The sequence below is a fragment of the Oncorhynchus nerka genome, linkage group LG18 (assembly GCF_034236695.1).
Source record: "Oncorhynchus nerka isolate Pitt River linkage group LG18, Oner_Uvic_2.0, whole genome shotgun sequence".
In the NCBI taxonomy this organism is placed as follows: Eukaryota; Metazoa; Chordata; class Actinopteri; order Salmoniformes; family Salmonidae; genus Oncorhynchus; species Oncorhynchus nerka.
The window spans coordinates 24,340,506-24,352,911 of record NC_088413.1 but is presented as its reverse complement, the minus strand read 5'-3'; the positions used below and the strand labels follow the sequence as shown (position 1 = coordinate 24,352,911).

Here is a 12,406-nt window from a genome sequence, read left to right as displayed (position 1 = left end):
TGTGTAGAAGAAACAGAACCCTTCCTCTGTGTGTGTGTGTGTGTGTGTGTGTGTATAAATATATATATATATATATATATATATATATATATATATATATATATATACACATGGGTTGGTCCCCAGTTCCCCCCTCCACATGGCATCTCTCTGTGTGTTACCTTGACTTTGGCATCCGCGGAGTCTCTCTCCTCTCCGTGTCTCCTCTCCTGCCTCTGTGCCTGCTCCAGGTCGCCTCGCAGGCCAGAGCAGCAGGACTCTAATGCCTCCTTCTCCTCTCCGTGCCTCCTCTCCTGCCTCTGTGCCTGCTCCAGGTCGCCTCGCAGGGCAGAGCAGCAGGACTCTAATGCCTCCTTCTCCTCTCCGTGCCTCCTCTCCTGCCTCTGTGCCTGCTCCAGGTCGCCTCGCAGGGCAGAGCAGCAGGACTCTAATGCCTCCTTCTCCTCCTCCAGGGCCTCTTCTCTCCTCCCCCTCTCCTCCTTCACATCCTGAACGAAGAAGAGGGGGGGCAGGAGTCACAGGGCCAGATAAACAACACAGACGGATGAAGAGAGAGAGGGAAAGAGAAGAGGAGAAAAAAAAAGTAGCATGGGGTTTTGAGGAGGATGAGATGGGATGAATATGTAGAATGTAAAGTCAGTGCTATTCTGTGCTTGGTTGGGGCCTCCGCTGCTCAGCTCCACTGTGGCCCCCCCATGTGGCTCTCACGCATGTCTGATTGACAAGGTCACCTGTGCTGTGAGGCTGTGAGGGCCGGGGCTAACTGTGAGGCAGGTAACAGGGGCCACGCAGATTCTCCCTTTAATGACAGGCCTCCTAATGAGAACACACTTCACTACAACATCCATTACATCTGATCCCAGCCTCCTTTGATGGTTCCCCCGCTCTCGGAGTTGGATTTGATGTTTTATTTTATCAGCGAGACCCCGCAATGCAAAGACGCATCCGCGGACCTCGAGATCACTCCTTTATTAATGAATCATAGCCAGGGTCCCATCAGGGCCGTAATTAGGGATAAGCCACATCATCACACGAACGCCTTACTTTCACTCCCTCCATGGTCGATCATTAAGTATTTATCTATAGGCAAGTTATCGACTTCTCTCTCCCTCGCTATCTCTGGCTTTTCGGCATTCTCCGTCTGCTCAAACCCCTCAGTTTGGAGACATGTCAGAGAGAGAGAGATGAACCGATGAGAGAGAGAGAGAGAGAGAGAGAGAGAGAGAGAGAGAGAGAGAGAGATGAAGTGGTGAGAGAGAGAGAGAGAGAGAGAGATGAAGTGGTGAGAGAGAGAGAGAGAGAGAGAGAGAGAGAGAGAGAGAGAGAGGAGAGATGAAGTGGTGAGAGAGAGAGATCTGGCCTGCTCCAGAGCGAGGAAAAACACATAGTCCGTGTTTCTTTTCCTCCCCCTGCCTCTCTAAGTGATTTTGAGGCCTCAGGCTACAGTATAGCCCTGGGGGAAATGTCCTGTTTGGTGTCACAGTGAAGACTAGTTGTTGCCTACAAGGAGCCAGAGCGCAGAGGCTTCAAAGCTCAAAGCGGAGGCAGGCAGGCGGGTGCCACTGGAAATTTGTTCCAAACCTTAAGTTCTTGACTCTTATTCCCCAGCTTGCGGCGCAGAGCTTCCAGCTCCTTCTTCACTAGGCCTCTGTCCTCGTCCACAGCCATCTTCCTCTGGACCAGGTTGGTGATCTCCTGCTGCTGCCCTGTCACTCTCTGTTTCAGCCAACGGAGGGAGTGGGGGAGAGGGGGAGAGAGAGAGAGAGGATTATAGATGGAAAGAGAGAAAAAGAGAGAGATAGAGAAAAAGAGATAGATGGAGAGAGAGAGAGATGTGGAAAGAGAGATAGATGGAAATACAGAGAGAGAGAGAGAGAGAGAGAGAGAGAGAGAGATGACGTTAGTCATCAACAGCAATCTTGGGCAACGGGAGGGAATAAACTATTTATGGATTTTGGAAGGAAGTAGGCATTACAGTAACTACAGGGGTCCCATTTTGGATCAATCAGAGGCTCCAATTGACAGAGAGGGTGACATTTAGTATGAGCTCCTGTTAACAAATGGCCACTAGCGAGGAAGACACAGTTGGATCTCATGCGAGGTCTAATCTACTCCACATCTAACCACTCTATCCAACTCATCTTCTGTGTCAGTTGGGTTCAGATCTGGCAGATACTGACAAGGCCTGTGACCGGGCCAGAACCTTCCTTCTAGCCCCTGATCTCACAACAGGTGCTGAAGGAGACCCTTCACAAGCCCTCGCTTTCATAATACTGGCCTCAGTAAACCTCCGTACACATGAGCCAACTCATGTACTGTAGGCCTCACACTACTGTATGTGCTAACCTCACCACTTACAATGTTACACAATGAGCCAATTATATAGAATAAGAGCACTCTAATACTGTCTAATATGTGTAGGCCTGTATAGAATAATGAACTACTGCTCTGTACATTTACAATACAGTTAGCATGATAGCCTAATCAAAACGATGCTTCTCATCTTTACTAACAAACTAGAACAAAGGAATCAAAACGATGAAAAATGGTTCCATAATCTTTTTTTCTGTTCCTGCCGCCTAGTCTTCTGGCAGGTCTATAGCTGGGCGACTGTAGGAGGAGAGAGAGGAGGCTGCCCTTTTAACACTGCATCAGCTGGGCTCTGGCATGGCAGTAATCCACTGCAGGCTGCGGGTAGCTCCAAAATAACACCATGCTCTGGGATGCAATTAATTGCCATGTTGGGGGAATCGCTCAAATCTTTTCCAAGATGGTGGATTTACTAGACGCCTTCATCTCCTCGTTCGCCATGCAAAAACGGGCTTTAATAGAGATTTATACGGGCGAAGTAGAAATAAATTCAAGCGTTGATAATGAGGTGGGCGAGAACAATTTCAACTCCAGTAGTGTTCGATTGGTAAGAAAAAGGTTTAGGGGAAGTTAAGAGGTCGAGGACAGAGAGATTAGCATTAAAAATTCCCAGTGCAGTTAAAAATGAAAGCTAATTATGTTACAAAAATGGAAGGGAGTGGAGACGAAAGAGAGCGGAGAAAGACAGAGAGGGAGAGAGAGAGGTAGTGAGAGAAAGAAAAAATAAGTAGAAAGAGAGAAGAGAGGTAGAGAGGAGAGAGAGTGAGAAAGAGAGAGAGAGAGCGGGGAAAGATGAGAGAGAGAGGAAAGAGGTAAAGAGAGAGGAGGAGAGAGAGAGAGAGAGAGAAGAGAGGGAGGTAGAGAGGAGAGGTAAAGAGAGGAAAGGGGAGAGAGAGAGAGAGAGAGAGAGAGAGAGAGAGGGGGGAGAGGTAAAGAGAGGAAAGGGGAGAGAGAGAGAGAGAGAGGGGGAGAGGTAAAGAGAGGAAAGGAGAGAGAGAGAGAGAGAGAGAGAGAGAACGTCAGTGTCTCAGGGGTAACAGAGTCTAGAGAGAGGGGGTAAAAGAGAGGAAAGGGGAGAGAGGGAGAGAGAGAGAGAGAGAGAGAGAGAGAGAGAGGGGGGAGAGGTAAAGAGAGGAAAGGGGAGAGAGAGGGGGAGAGGTAAAGAGAGGAAAGAGAGAGAGAGAGAGAGAGAGAGAGAGAGATGTCAGTGTCTCAGGGGTAACAGAGTCTAGAGAGAGGGGGGGTAAAGAGAGGAAAGGGGAGAGAGGTAAAGAGAGGAAAGAGAGAGAGAGAGAGAGAGAGAGAGAGAGAGAGAGAGAACGTCAGTGTCTCAGGGGTAACAGAGTCTAGAGAGAGGGGGGGGTAAAGAGAGGAAAGGGGAGAGAGAGGGAGAGGAGAGAGAGAGAGAGAGAGAGAGAGAGAGAGAGGGGGAGAGGTAAAGAGAGGAAAGGGGAGAGATAGAGAGAGAGAGAGAGGGGAGAGAGAGAGAGGGGGGAGAGGTAAAGAGAGGAAAGGGGAGAGATAGAGAGAGAGAGAGAGCGGTAGCGAGAGGAGGAAAAAAGAAGAAAAGGAAAGACGATAGTGAAAGTTGGAGTGGAGACATTGAGAAGGATAGCGTGAGGTCCTGTGTGGACTCAGCAGACCATCACATCTCCAGAACAGTAAAGGGGGAAAAACCAATTAATCACCATTTGGGTTCCTTTGGCCCAAATCTGGACGAGATGATGAATGTCAGTGGTCTGTGTGACACTGCACACAATCCTGACTATTAATGAGCTTCGCAAATAGGCCAGAACTTCACCAACCAGAATTTCTACTGCTCTTATAAAGAACTTTGGGGTGGGGGTGGAGTGCTGCTACTTTCAAGGTATAGTTTAGAAGTGAAGGGGTATGGAAATTAACCAGTTATTACACTTATCTCCATGGTTACTTACTTAATAATACAATGTATTCGTAATATTCTAAACAGTTTGTTGTTTCTGCAGGCACACAAGATGATGTTGTTATGCAGTGAGTGGGAACATACTGTCAGGTCTATTAAGACTTGAGCGGTGTCCAGTGGTCATCAAAGGTAGCCTGGTGGTTAAGACTTGGGCCAGGAACCGAAAGGTTGCTGGTTCAAATCCCTAGGGGGAAATCTGCAGATGTGCCCTTGAGCAAGGCACTTAACCCCTAATATCCCTGTAAGTCGCTTTGGATGAGATCTGCTAAATGACAGAAAAAAATGATGTAAAAATGTAGATGGCGCGGCAGAATGAATGAACCTGCCTGCGTCCTTCCTTCATTCTCCCTCACAGTGACAGTGTTTGACCGATAACATGTTTGAAATCTGTGCCAGCACTCTTTTTCTCAGAACAAACAGAGCAGAGGTAAGAAAATAATGTGTAACCTCTATTGTGCTCCACAGCTCTGGCTAATTGTACATAGCTACATAGCTAAACCAGTGTTAAGATGAGTGAGGAGGGCGGGATAAACACACTGTTAAAGAGCTGCTGATGATAGCATTTAGCGCCCGTCTCTCTGGGAGCGGATGGGATGAAGTTAGCGTAGCATTAGCCAGCTGACAGAGAAGGTTGCTAATGTAATGACAGAAACTGACTGATGCTGCTGTTAAGGGACGGTGATTAAGGGTAAATTACAGTGCGTCACCGTAATCATTATCTGTCCTAGCAGCCCATAGAACACACTTACTGAGCCACTGTTAGAGGTGGGCATAGAGTTAGCACCTGTGCTAGTGATAGGGCTTGCCTCAGACAAACCCGAGGCTTATGGGTCTTTTATATAACAGGACTGACTGTAGGTTAGACTGGACTTGCACTCTCACTCAGACAGGCATTCTATTTCAATGCATCCCTTCATATCAAATGGAAGAGAAATTCCTATGGGAGATTTCTCTGTTCAGACATCAGGATACGACGCAGACATGGTTCACTCACTATGCATTCCACATGTCATAACAACAATACCTGGTCTAGCTCCTGGATCTTGTAGTCTTTGGCCTGCAGGATCTCCAGCACCTTGCGGTCCTTGGCTTCAGCTTTCCATTTCTCTCTGATGGGGACGCAGAGAAACATAGAAATATAATGTTAATCTATGTCATTCTAGTTCTATGCAGAGTCATACAATCTGTCATTCTATTTCTACGGAGAGAGAGAGCGGCAGAGCGGTGAAGTGACTGCGAGGCCCAGAGCTGAAGCATCGTTAGCAGCTCGTCTGCAACGACTCTCTGGTCCTGCTAATGATTATGGGTTTCATTTGGAGGCATAAGGGTGATGTGGTGGTGACAGACCCACTGACAGGATCTAGCATATGGCAAACGACAGCAAACAAGCTCATCTGAGGGGAAATGATAGCTTCATTCGTATAATCAACGGGAAAACCCAGGAAAAACCCAGGTTTACAGAGTATTGAATGTTATCAGAGAAGTGAATATGCCAAGTGCATGTAGTCTGTCACCCCTATAATAGCATATTATTTTAATGTCTAGTACATTAAATGACAGTTTCAAAACAAAACACAGAAACACTCAATATCAAGCAAATATCTGTGCAATAGGCACATAACTGATGTAGTTTAACTCAGGCAACCACATTACAACAAAGAGGGCCTTAAAGAAAAGCAGGTCACAGGAAAAGAAGATAAACCCAAAGTTGTGTGTTCAAACACTCAGTGGGCTCCCTGGGCGCAGGCAGGCAGGCAGACAGGCATCAGAAGTATGTCAATCAGCACCCCAGTGTCATTTCACTGTTCTCCAGATAAGGTAATTACCAGGACCACATCAAACCTGGAATCCTATTCAGCACACACACACACACAAACACCGCAAACTTTTTCCCTCGCTCTCTCTCCGCCCCATTGGGCCATGCAGCAGCAGCCTCCTCCAGCAGCATATCTTTCATTCTGGCTGAGGCCTCTTTTCTCCTTTCCTGTTTGGGGAGTGGAGACAAAAGAATAACGATTGGGGCCAGTTTGTTTCAACAGCTTCTTGAGATCACCAGGGAACCCCCACCTCTCCCCATTCCTCCACCCCAATCCAGGCTCCCCTCCCCCCCATGCCATGGCTGGCTCCCCCGGAGGGATATTGAAATGAATGCCTGGTCTCCTCGGAGTCAAGCGCTACCTTGTATCCTTTGCCGTGTTAACCGTGTCCTGAGCAGCCATCCAATCGCTACAAGACCAGCTGGAATCCCCCACAGGCCCGGCGCTTGACTGGAGTCGGCGCAATTATCATGTCAATATACCCGCCGTGTGCAGCGCGGTGCCAGTGTGCTGATAGACTACACACACACACTCTCTGGGTGCATGTTACCTAGGCCCCTGTGGACCAACATGCTTTGTTGGGTTTCCCTAGCCGGAGCTGTGGGGGATGGGGAAACTGCCTGAGACACAGACAGAGAGAGGATCCTGAACCTGGCACACATGTTTTCCCCCTGAAACCAACCGTCTGAGGCTCCTGCCAACTGACACGCTTTATTTTGTGTCTGATGCTCCAAAAGGCAGGGGAATGTAGAAAACAGGCCTACTAGACCTACTACATGAAAAGGAGCCAAAATCTTGGTATAATTGTCTTTTTTTACTACATTTAGCATGAAAAGGACTCCACATCTAGGTCTACTACAGTACATTGAAATGCTTGTTATGAACAGAAATGAACAGTCTTTATTAAGAAATTAAATCCTGCACCACGATTCTTTAGAATCTTCATTCTGTGTACGAGGAGCTTGGTGTGGCTTTAAGAAAAACAACATTTTGACACAGCATTTTAAATCAAACAACTTTTCCAACAGAAGTTTTGAAAGAACAGACATGCCTGAACTCACACTACTACCGTGTATGACTGCAGTAGTTGAAATACCTGAACCCCTGTTCTTTCCAACCAGTTCCCATGCTGATGTATTCTGGGAGGCTTAGCCGCCCCTCGCAAAAGGTCATCTTCAATCTAACGTTTTATCCTGTTAAAAAAACGAAGCACTTGGCAGTGAACGTTTTCCCAGTTTTAGAATGGGAGCCGAGCGAGACTGTTTTCATTACCGTGGGTGGTTTCCATGGCTGAGCAGCTAGACTGGAGATAAGAGGGCTTTAAGGAGCATCTGCACTATTCAGCCGTAAACCCACCAGAATGTCCAAGGTGTCTCGCACACACAACCTTGGGATAACTTTCAGCAGACGTACTTCCCTACCTACCTCCGTTTCCCTTTGGAGATGGGATTTCTGGGAGATCTTAAAGGCCCTGAACATTTCTTCACAGGTTGTAGTATGGAGATGAGTTACAGGCCATGCTTCCAGAGATATAACGTATGGGTGAGAGGGAACCGTGACATTTCGGAGCAGTTTCATATTACTAACTCACCGTTCGACCACTAGGCTGACGGCCTGGGTCAGGTCCGGATTGGCTACTTGGAGGCGTTTCCATAGGGACCACACAAACTCCTTGTCAGCCTGTGAGAAGAACAAACAATTTCATGGTTATAAGATTTCACGGTTATGAATGATTATACTCAAATCTTATTATTATGACTAAATCAAATCATTATGTTAAAAATGTGGCATGTGGTAGTCTTAATGAACCTCACAGACACATAACACAGAAATACTGAAATTCATTTCCTATTTTTCGACATCCTTTTCTGAAATAATAACACTATTTCTCACATCTTAAAATGTAATTAGTGAGAGGTGATGTTATAGCAATTCTAAATGAAATACAAATAATTCAATGAGATGCTTGAATATATTAGCATATATGGGGAGGGGGGACAACCCAATCAATAATTCAAATGGCTTGTACAAAATAAAACTTTAGATGTGGTGTGCCTTCTCTAATCATGGTGCTGTCTTTACAGAGAGATTACATTACTGGAGTGTGACCTTCGGCTCAAGGGGAGGCTACATTGACACTTGTCATTATGCACAATTCATGAGTGGGGAGTTAGAGATCAAACCAAAACAGCAGTTAAAGCAGCATATCCCTTATTAATAAAGTGCATCTGATTCTGGACGGTTTTCTCTGCAGCTCTGAAGTAACTAGCTGAGGAGAAGCACTAAAGTGATGACAGAGAAAGTCCTGGAAGGCGCAGAGACACCTGAGAGCCTCCGCCCGTGACACATTTCACATTCAAATTGACTCGCCGCTCCCAAAAAACGGCATTCCATTTTTTTTTTCATAAGCTACATTACATTTAATGAGAAACATCTAAAAACTACATTTTCGGCACACTAAAAGATAGAATTATGCCAAATCGACTTAATATAAAATCATCTGTTAAATTATTTTCACATCATCACAAGATGAAAAGTCATCACTCCCACTGGAATCTACTGGTCTCCAATTAGCACATGAATTTTAAAACCCCATTCAAAAGTGTCTAATCAATTATTTACTAAATGGCGGAGGCAGACCTTGGTAGACCATGGGCTGAACATACAAAGTGGAGAGGGCAGAGTCGATCCTTATTGGATGAATAGAGATCTCACCAATCCTGGTCCTGCACTGCCGTTAATGACAAATTAAGAAATGGAGGCCTGACATCAAATAGGTGGTCTCGCTTCTCCTTGCCTATGGCTGCCATTAGCCCTTACATACTGACAGTCAGACTCCTGGCCAGGACCCTCACCACCCATATCAAGGGCTTCTCCACAGTATTAGAGATGTATCGAATGTGTTTTTGATGATCACTGAATTATTAATTGTAATTGCAGACCTTGAAAGACCATGGGCTAAACATACTAAGTGGGCCTGGAATGCAGCCACGTATTAATAAAATTAGCATGGTCAAGTAGGAACATTTTCTGGCCGACAGACGGGCCACTTTGTAGTTAATGGTGGTCCTGAGAACGCTGTGCCAGAGAATTTACACATTAATGGCATTTCAAATGCCACGATTTGAATGGTACACGGTACAACTAACACTGTCTAACAGTCACTAAGAGACAGACAGAATCATTGATGCTCTCTCTCTCCCCAGACCACCGAGGAGAAGTGATTCATGTCAATTCAATAGATGAGAAATACAGTAACTGGTTGATGTAATGGAGGCCGTGAGTGACTTCGGTCTGGATCAGGTCTGACAGAGACCATACAAAGTAGTCCCTTGTAACTCAGTTGGTAGAGCATGATGCTTACAACGCCAGGGTTCTGGGTTCGAGTCCCACAGGGGACCAGTATGAAAATGTATACACTCACTCGCTCTGGATGAGTGTCTTGTAAAATCTACAAATGCTGGTCAGTGCTTTATACTGTACCTTGAAAAGAGTAATACTCCCTTCAATATATTTTGGGATCATTGGACAGGAAAAGGCACCGCGCTCACTCACAATTCATTTTTTTGTTTGTTTTATTAAACAAGTTTAAAAGATTGACGTTTCAACCTTCAATGGCCTTCTTCGGAATCTCAGAACACATCAAGAAACAATAAATGAACTACTGTAAACAAGCAATGATCTATGCTGGACTCAAAAGACAGAGTCTTGTATAGTATAGAGTGAAATATTTGTCCATATATTTGCCCATATACACACACTCACAGAGGTGAGCTTCTCCAAGATGTGCGTGTGAATATGCAAAGTGAGACACTGATTCCAGGTAAATCCACCGTTTATGTTTTTAGGCACCACCTGGTGGCGAGCCTGTAACGACAAGACAGCATCTCTCCATCACAGCATCAGAGAGAGAGAGAGAGACTGACTGAGACTCGTTCAGGAGGATGCAACGTTATAGTATGTTCTAGATGGAAATATAATGTGTAGATCAAATGTGTTTGTGATTAACTGGGAGTTCAGTTCTATAAATCAGTTTCAATCTGCAATGTTCTAAACGCTGAAACTCACTGATTAGCCTATGACCCAAATATGAAATGGTCATAGCCTATGGTGCATGGAATGTGCAGTAGCAAGGAAAAGGGCAAAAAGCTCAACTTCATGTAAATCTAGCATTGCTATTGTGGTTACAGAGTTAGATGTTTTACCTAAGTTGGTGCTGTATGGCTCAGTTGGTAGAGCATGGCGCTTGCACCGCCAGGGTTGTGGGTTCGATTCCCTGGGCCCCCCATATGTAAAAAGAATGTATGCACACATGACTAAGTTAAAGCGTCTTCTAAATATCATAGAAGTTGCATCTATCAATATTTTCCTATGTTTATTAGAATCTTGCCGTGTGTATTTGTAAGCACTTAGAAACTGTTCACTTGTGAAGTATCTAACGCAGGTTGAGATGTTGTGTATAAACTGATTTATTTTAAACACAGAAAATGTTGGCAACAACATAGCTAGATTCAGCTGTTGACAACATAAACAATACCATCCAGCACAGTCACCTGGCATTGCACTAACTCCTCAGACAAACTCCTCACTTCTTCCTTCAGCAGCATGATGTGACTGCTGTCTCTAGTAGCCATCATAGAGCTGGAAAAGAGAAAAAGAAAAGAAAATGATGGAGGCAGTACACATTTTCTCATCAATATACAGTAAGCTTCAGCGTTACAGTAGAAAGCTAGCTAGAGACAACACTATATAGATATACATTAGATTAGACTGTATAGTAATATCGAGCCCGTAGTGATCAATGTTGTTGCTGCACTATTGATTTGGGAATAACGTTAGAGCTCTAGTGACAGAGACAAGTCAACAGGTGTTACTAATTGTCCTCAAGACTAGTTCCATTCAGCTAGGTGGTCGTCTAATATTACATTTTCGTAGCTAGCAAAGTTAGCTAGCTACATATGGTCCTGTACCGGGAGGACATTTTCGTATGTAGCCTAGCTTCACTTCAACAAAGTACAAAAGGGAGAAGTAACTTTGAAGAGACCATAGAGACTAGCTGGTTTGCCAGTTAGCTAGCTAGCTAACGTTAGCTAGCCTATAACTGAAGGTGAGCCCAGCAGTGAAGCACGACCGTGCACTGCAACAGGTGTTCTACTCTGTTTAGTTAGCCAGTCGGCGGTAAGTAAACAAAGATTACCTTGGGTGTTGACAACTTTCTCAGTCGGAGAGAGTAGCTAACGTTACAAAGCAAAGTAGGAAGAGCTAACGTTAGCAGCTGGCTAAGTTGAACGATAACGTTACATGTCAAAAGTCCATGCATTGAACAGCATCATTGTAGACGGCAAGCATACGTATCCTAAAGGACAACTGTATATTTATCCGTGCATATAGGGTATGTATTGCTGTCTACAAAATATTGCAAGACGAAATGTACACTTTCTGAGTGAATCACACTGTTGTCAATAGCTACCGAGACGCCTTTTCCATTTCAAACAAGCGCGCTGTTTTCCGTTTTTTACTTCCCCATACGTCAGCGTACTTCCCAAACGTCAGTTTTTACGACACGCCAACGTATTAGGAAGTAACTGAAAGCAGCGCTCTAATTGTTTGAAATGTCAAAGCCTGTTGTAAAACACATAGTAGGAGATAACGTATTCATTTTTTGATGAATATGTTCTTTAGTAAAGTCAATCACACTGTAATTGGTGTGTTAAGGGGAAATGCATGCATACAGCCACAGACCCCACTATCAGTGTAGCCTACTGCATTTGCCTACTCTTGGTCTTCTCCTTTTTACAGTTAATTACTTACCACTTGTCCTACTTTTTAGTTTGATAATTGTTTATCATTTGCAGTTAGTATGAATGTTTAACATTCTTGGTATGGGAAAAATATGCTGTTTTGCTGGACATGCAGCAACATATGGATGGACTCATGCTTGCATGCACTGTAATGAGTGGCCAGGCATGAAAGATGAGAAGAGATACTACAATGAAGAAATATGAGGACTGGCAACTCCGTTGTTCATTCACACAAATGTTGGTTCATCTGCTCTCTCTGTTTGTCTGGTCCTTCTGCCTGCCCGGCTGAGAAAAAGAAAAGACAGAGAAAGAAAAAAATAAATCAATTGACTTAGCACGATTAGGCTGTTCCTTGACCCACAAGCAGTGCCTCTCATTAGGATCCTCATTTGTGGAGCGGTTTCAGAGGCAGTAGACTGGCGCGTAATGCGCAACATCTGCCCTGTTAGACTTGCACAGACGGACACATGGCATTT

General features: G+C 44.9%; 1 protein-coding gene across 6 annotated transcripts in view; it reads right to left on the bottom strand.

Moving 5' to 3' along the window:
• cntln (centlein, centrosomal protein) overlaps nt 1–11,657 on the bottom strand; it is a 182,004-nt gene extending 170,347 nt beyond the window's left edge. For 3 of the 6 annotated variants that reach the window (XM_065003822.1, XM_065003823.1, XM_065003826.1), the window contains exons 1-6: nt 11,327–11,653; nt 10,683–10,770; nt 7,721–7,809; nt 5,337–5,421; nt 1,582–1,716; nt 162–488 (exon numbers count right to left, since the gene is read on the bottom strand). In XM_065003822.1, the coding sequence (XP_064859894.1) occupies nt 162–488; nt 1,582–1,716; nt 5,337–5,421; nt 7,721–7,809; nt 10,683–10,766 (720 nt within the window). In that variant the 5' untranslated portion in view covers nt 10,767–10,770; nt 11,327–11,653. Of the gene's footprint in view, nt 1–161; nt 489–1,581; nt 1,717–5,336; nt 5,422–7,720; nt 7,810–10,334; nt 10,406–10,682; nt 10,773–11,326 lie in introns of those variants that run through there. The other 3 variants (XR_010459670.1, XM_065003825.1, XM_065003824.1) reach the window with 3 other exon arrangements.
• Nucleotides 11,658–12,406: the final 749 nt, after the last annotated feature.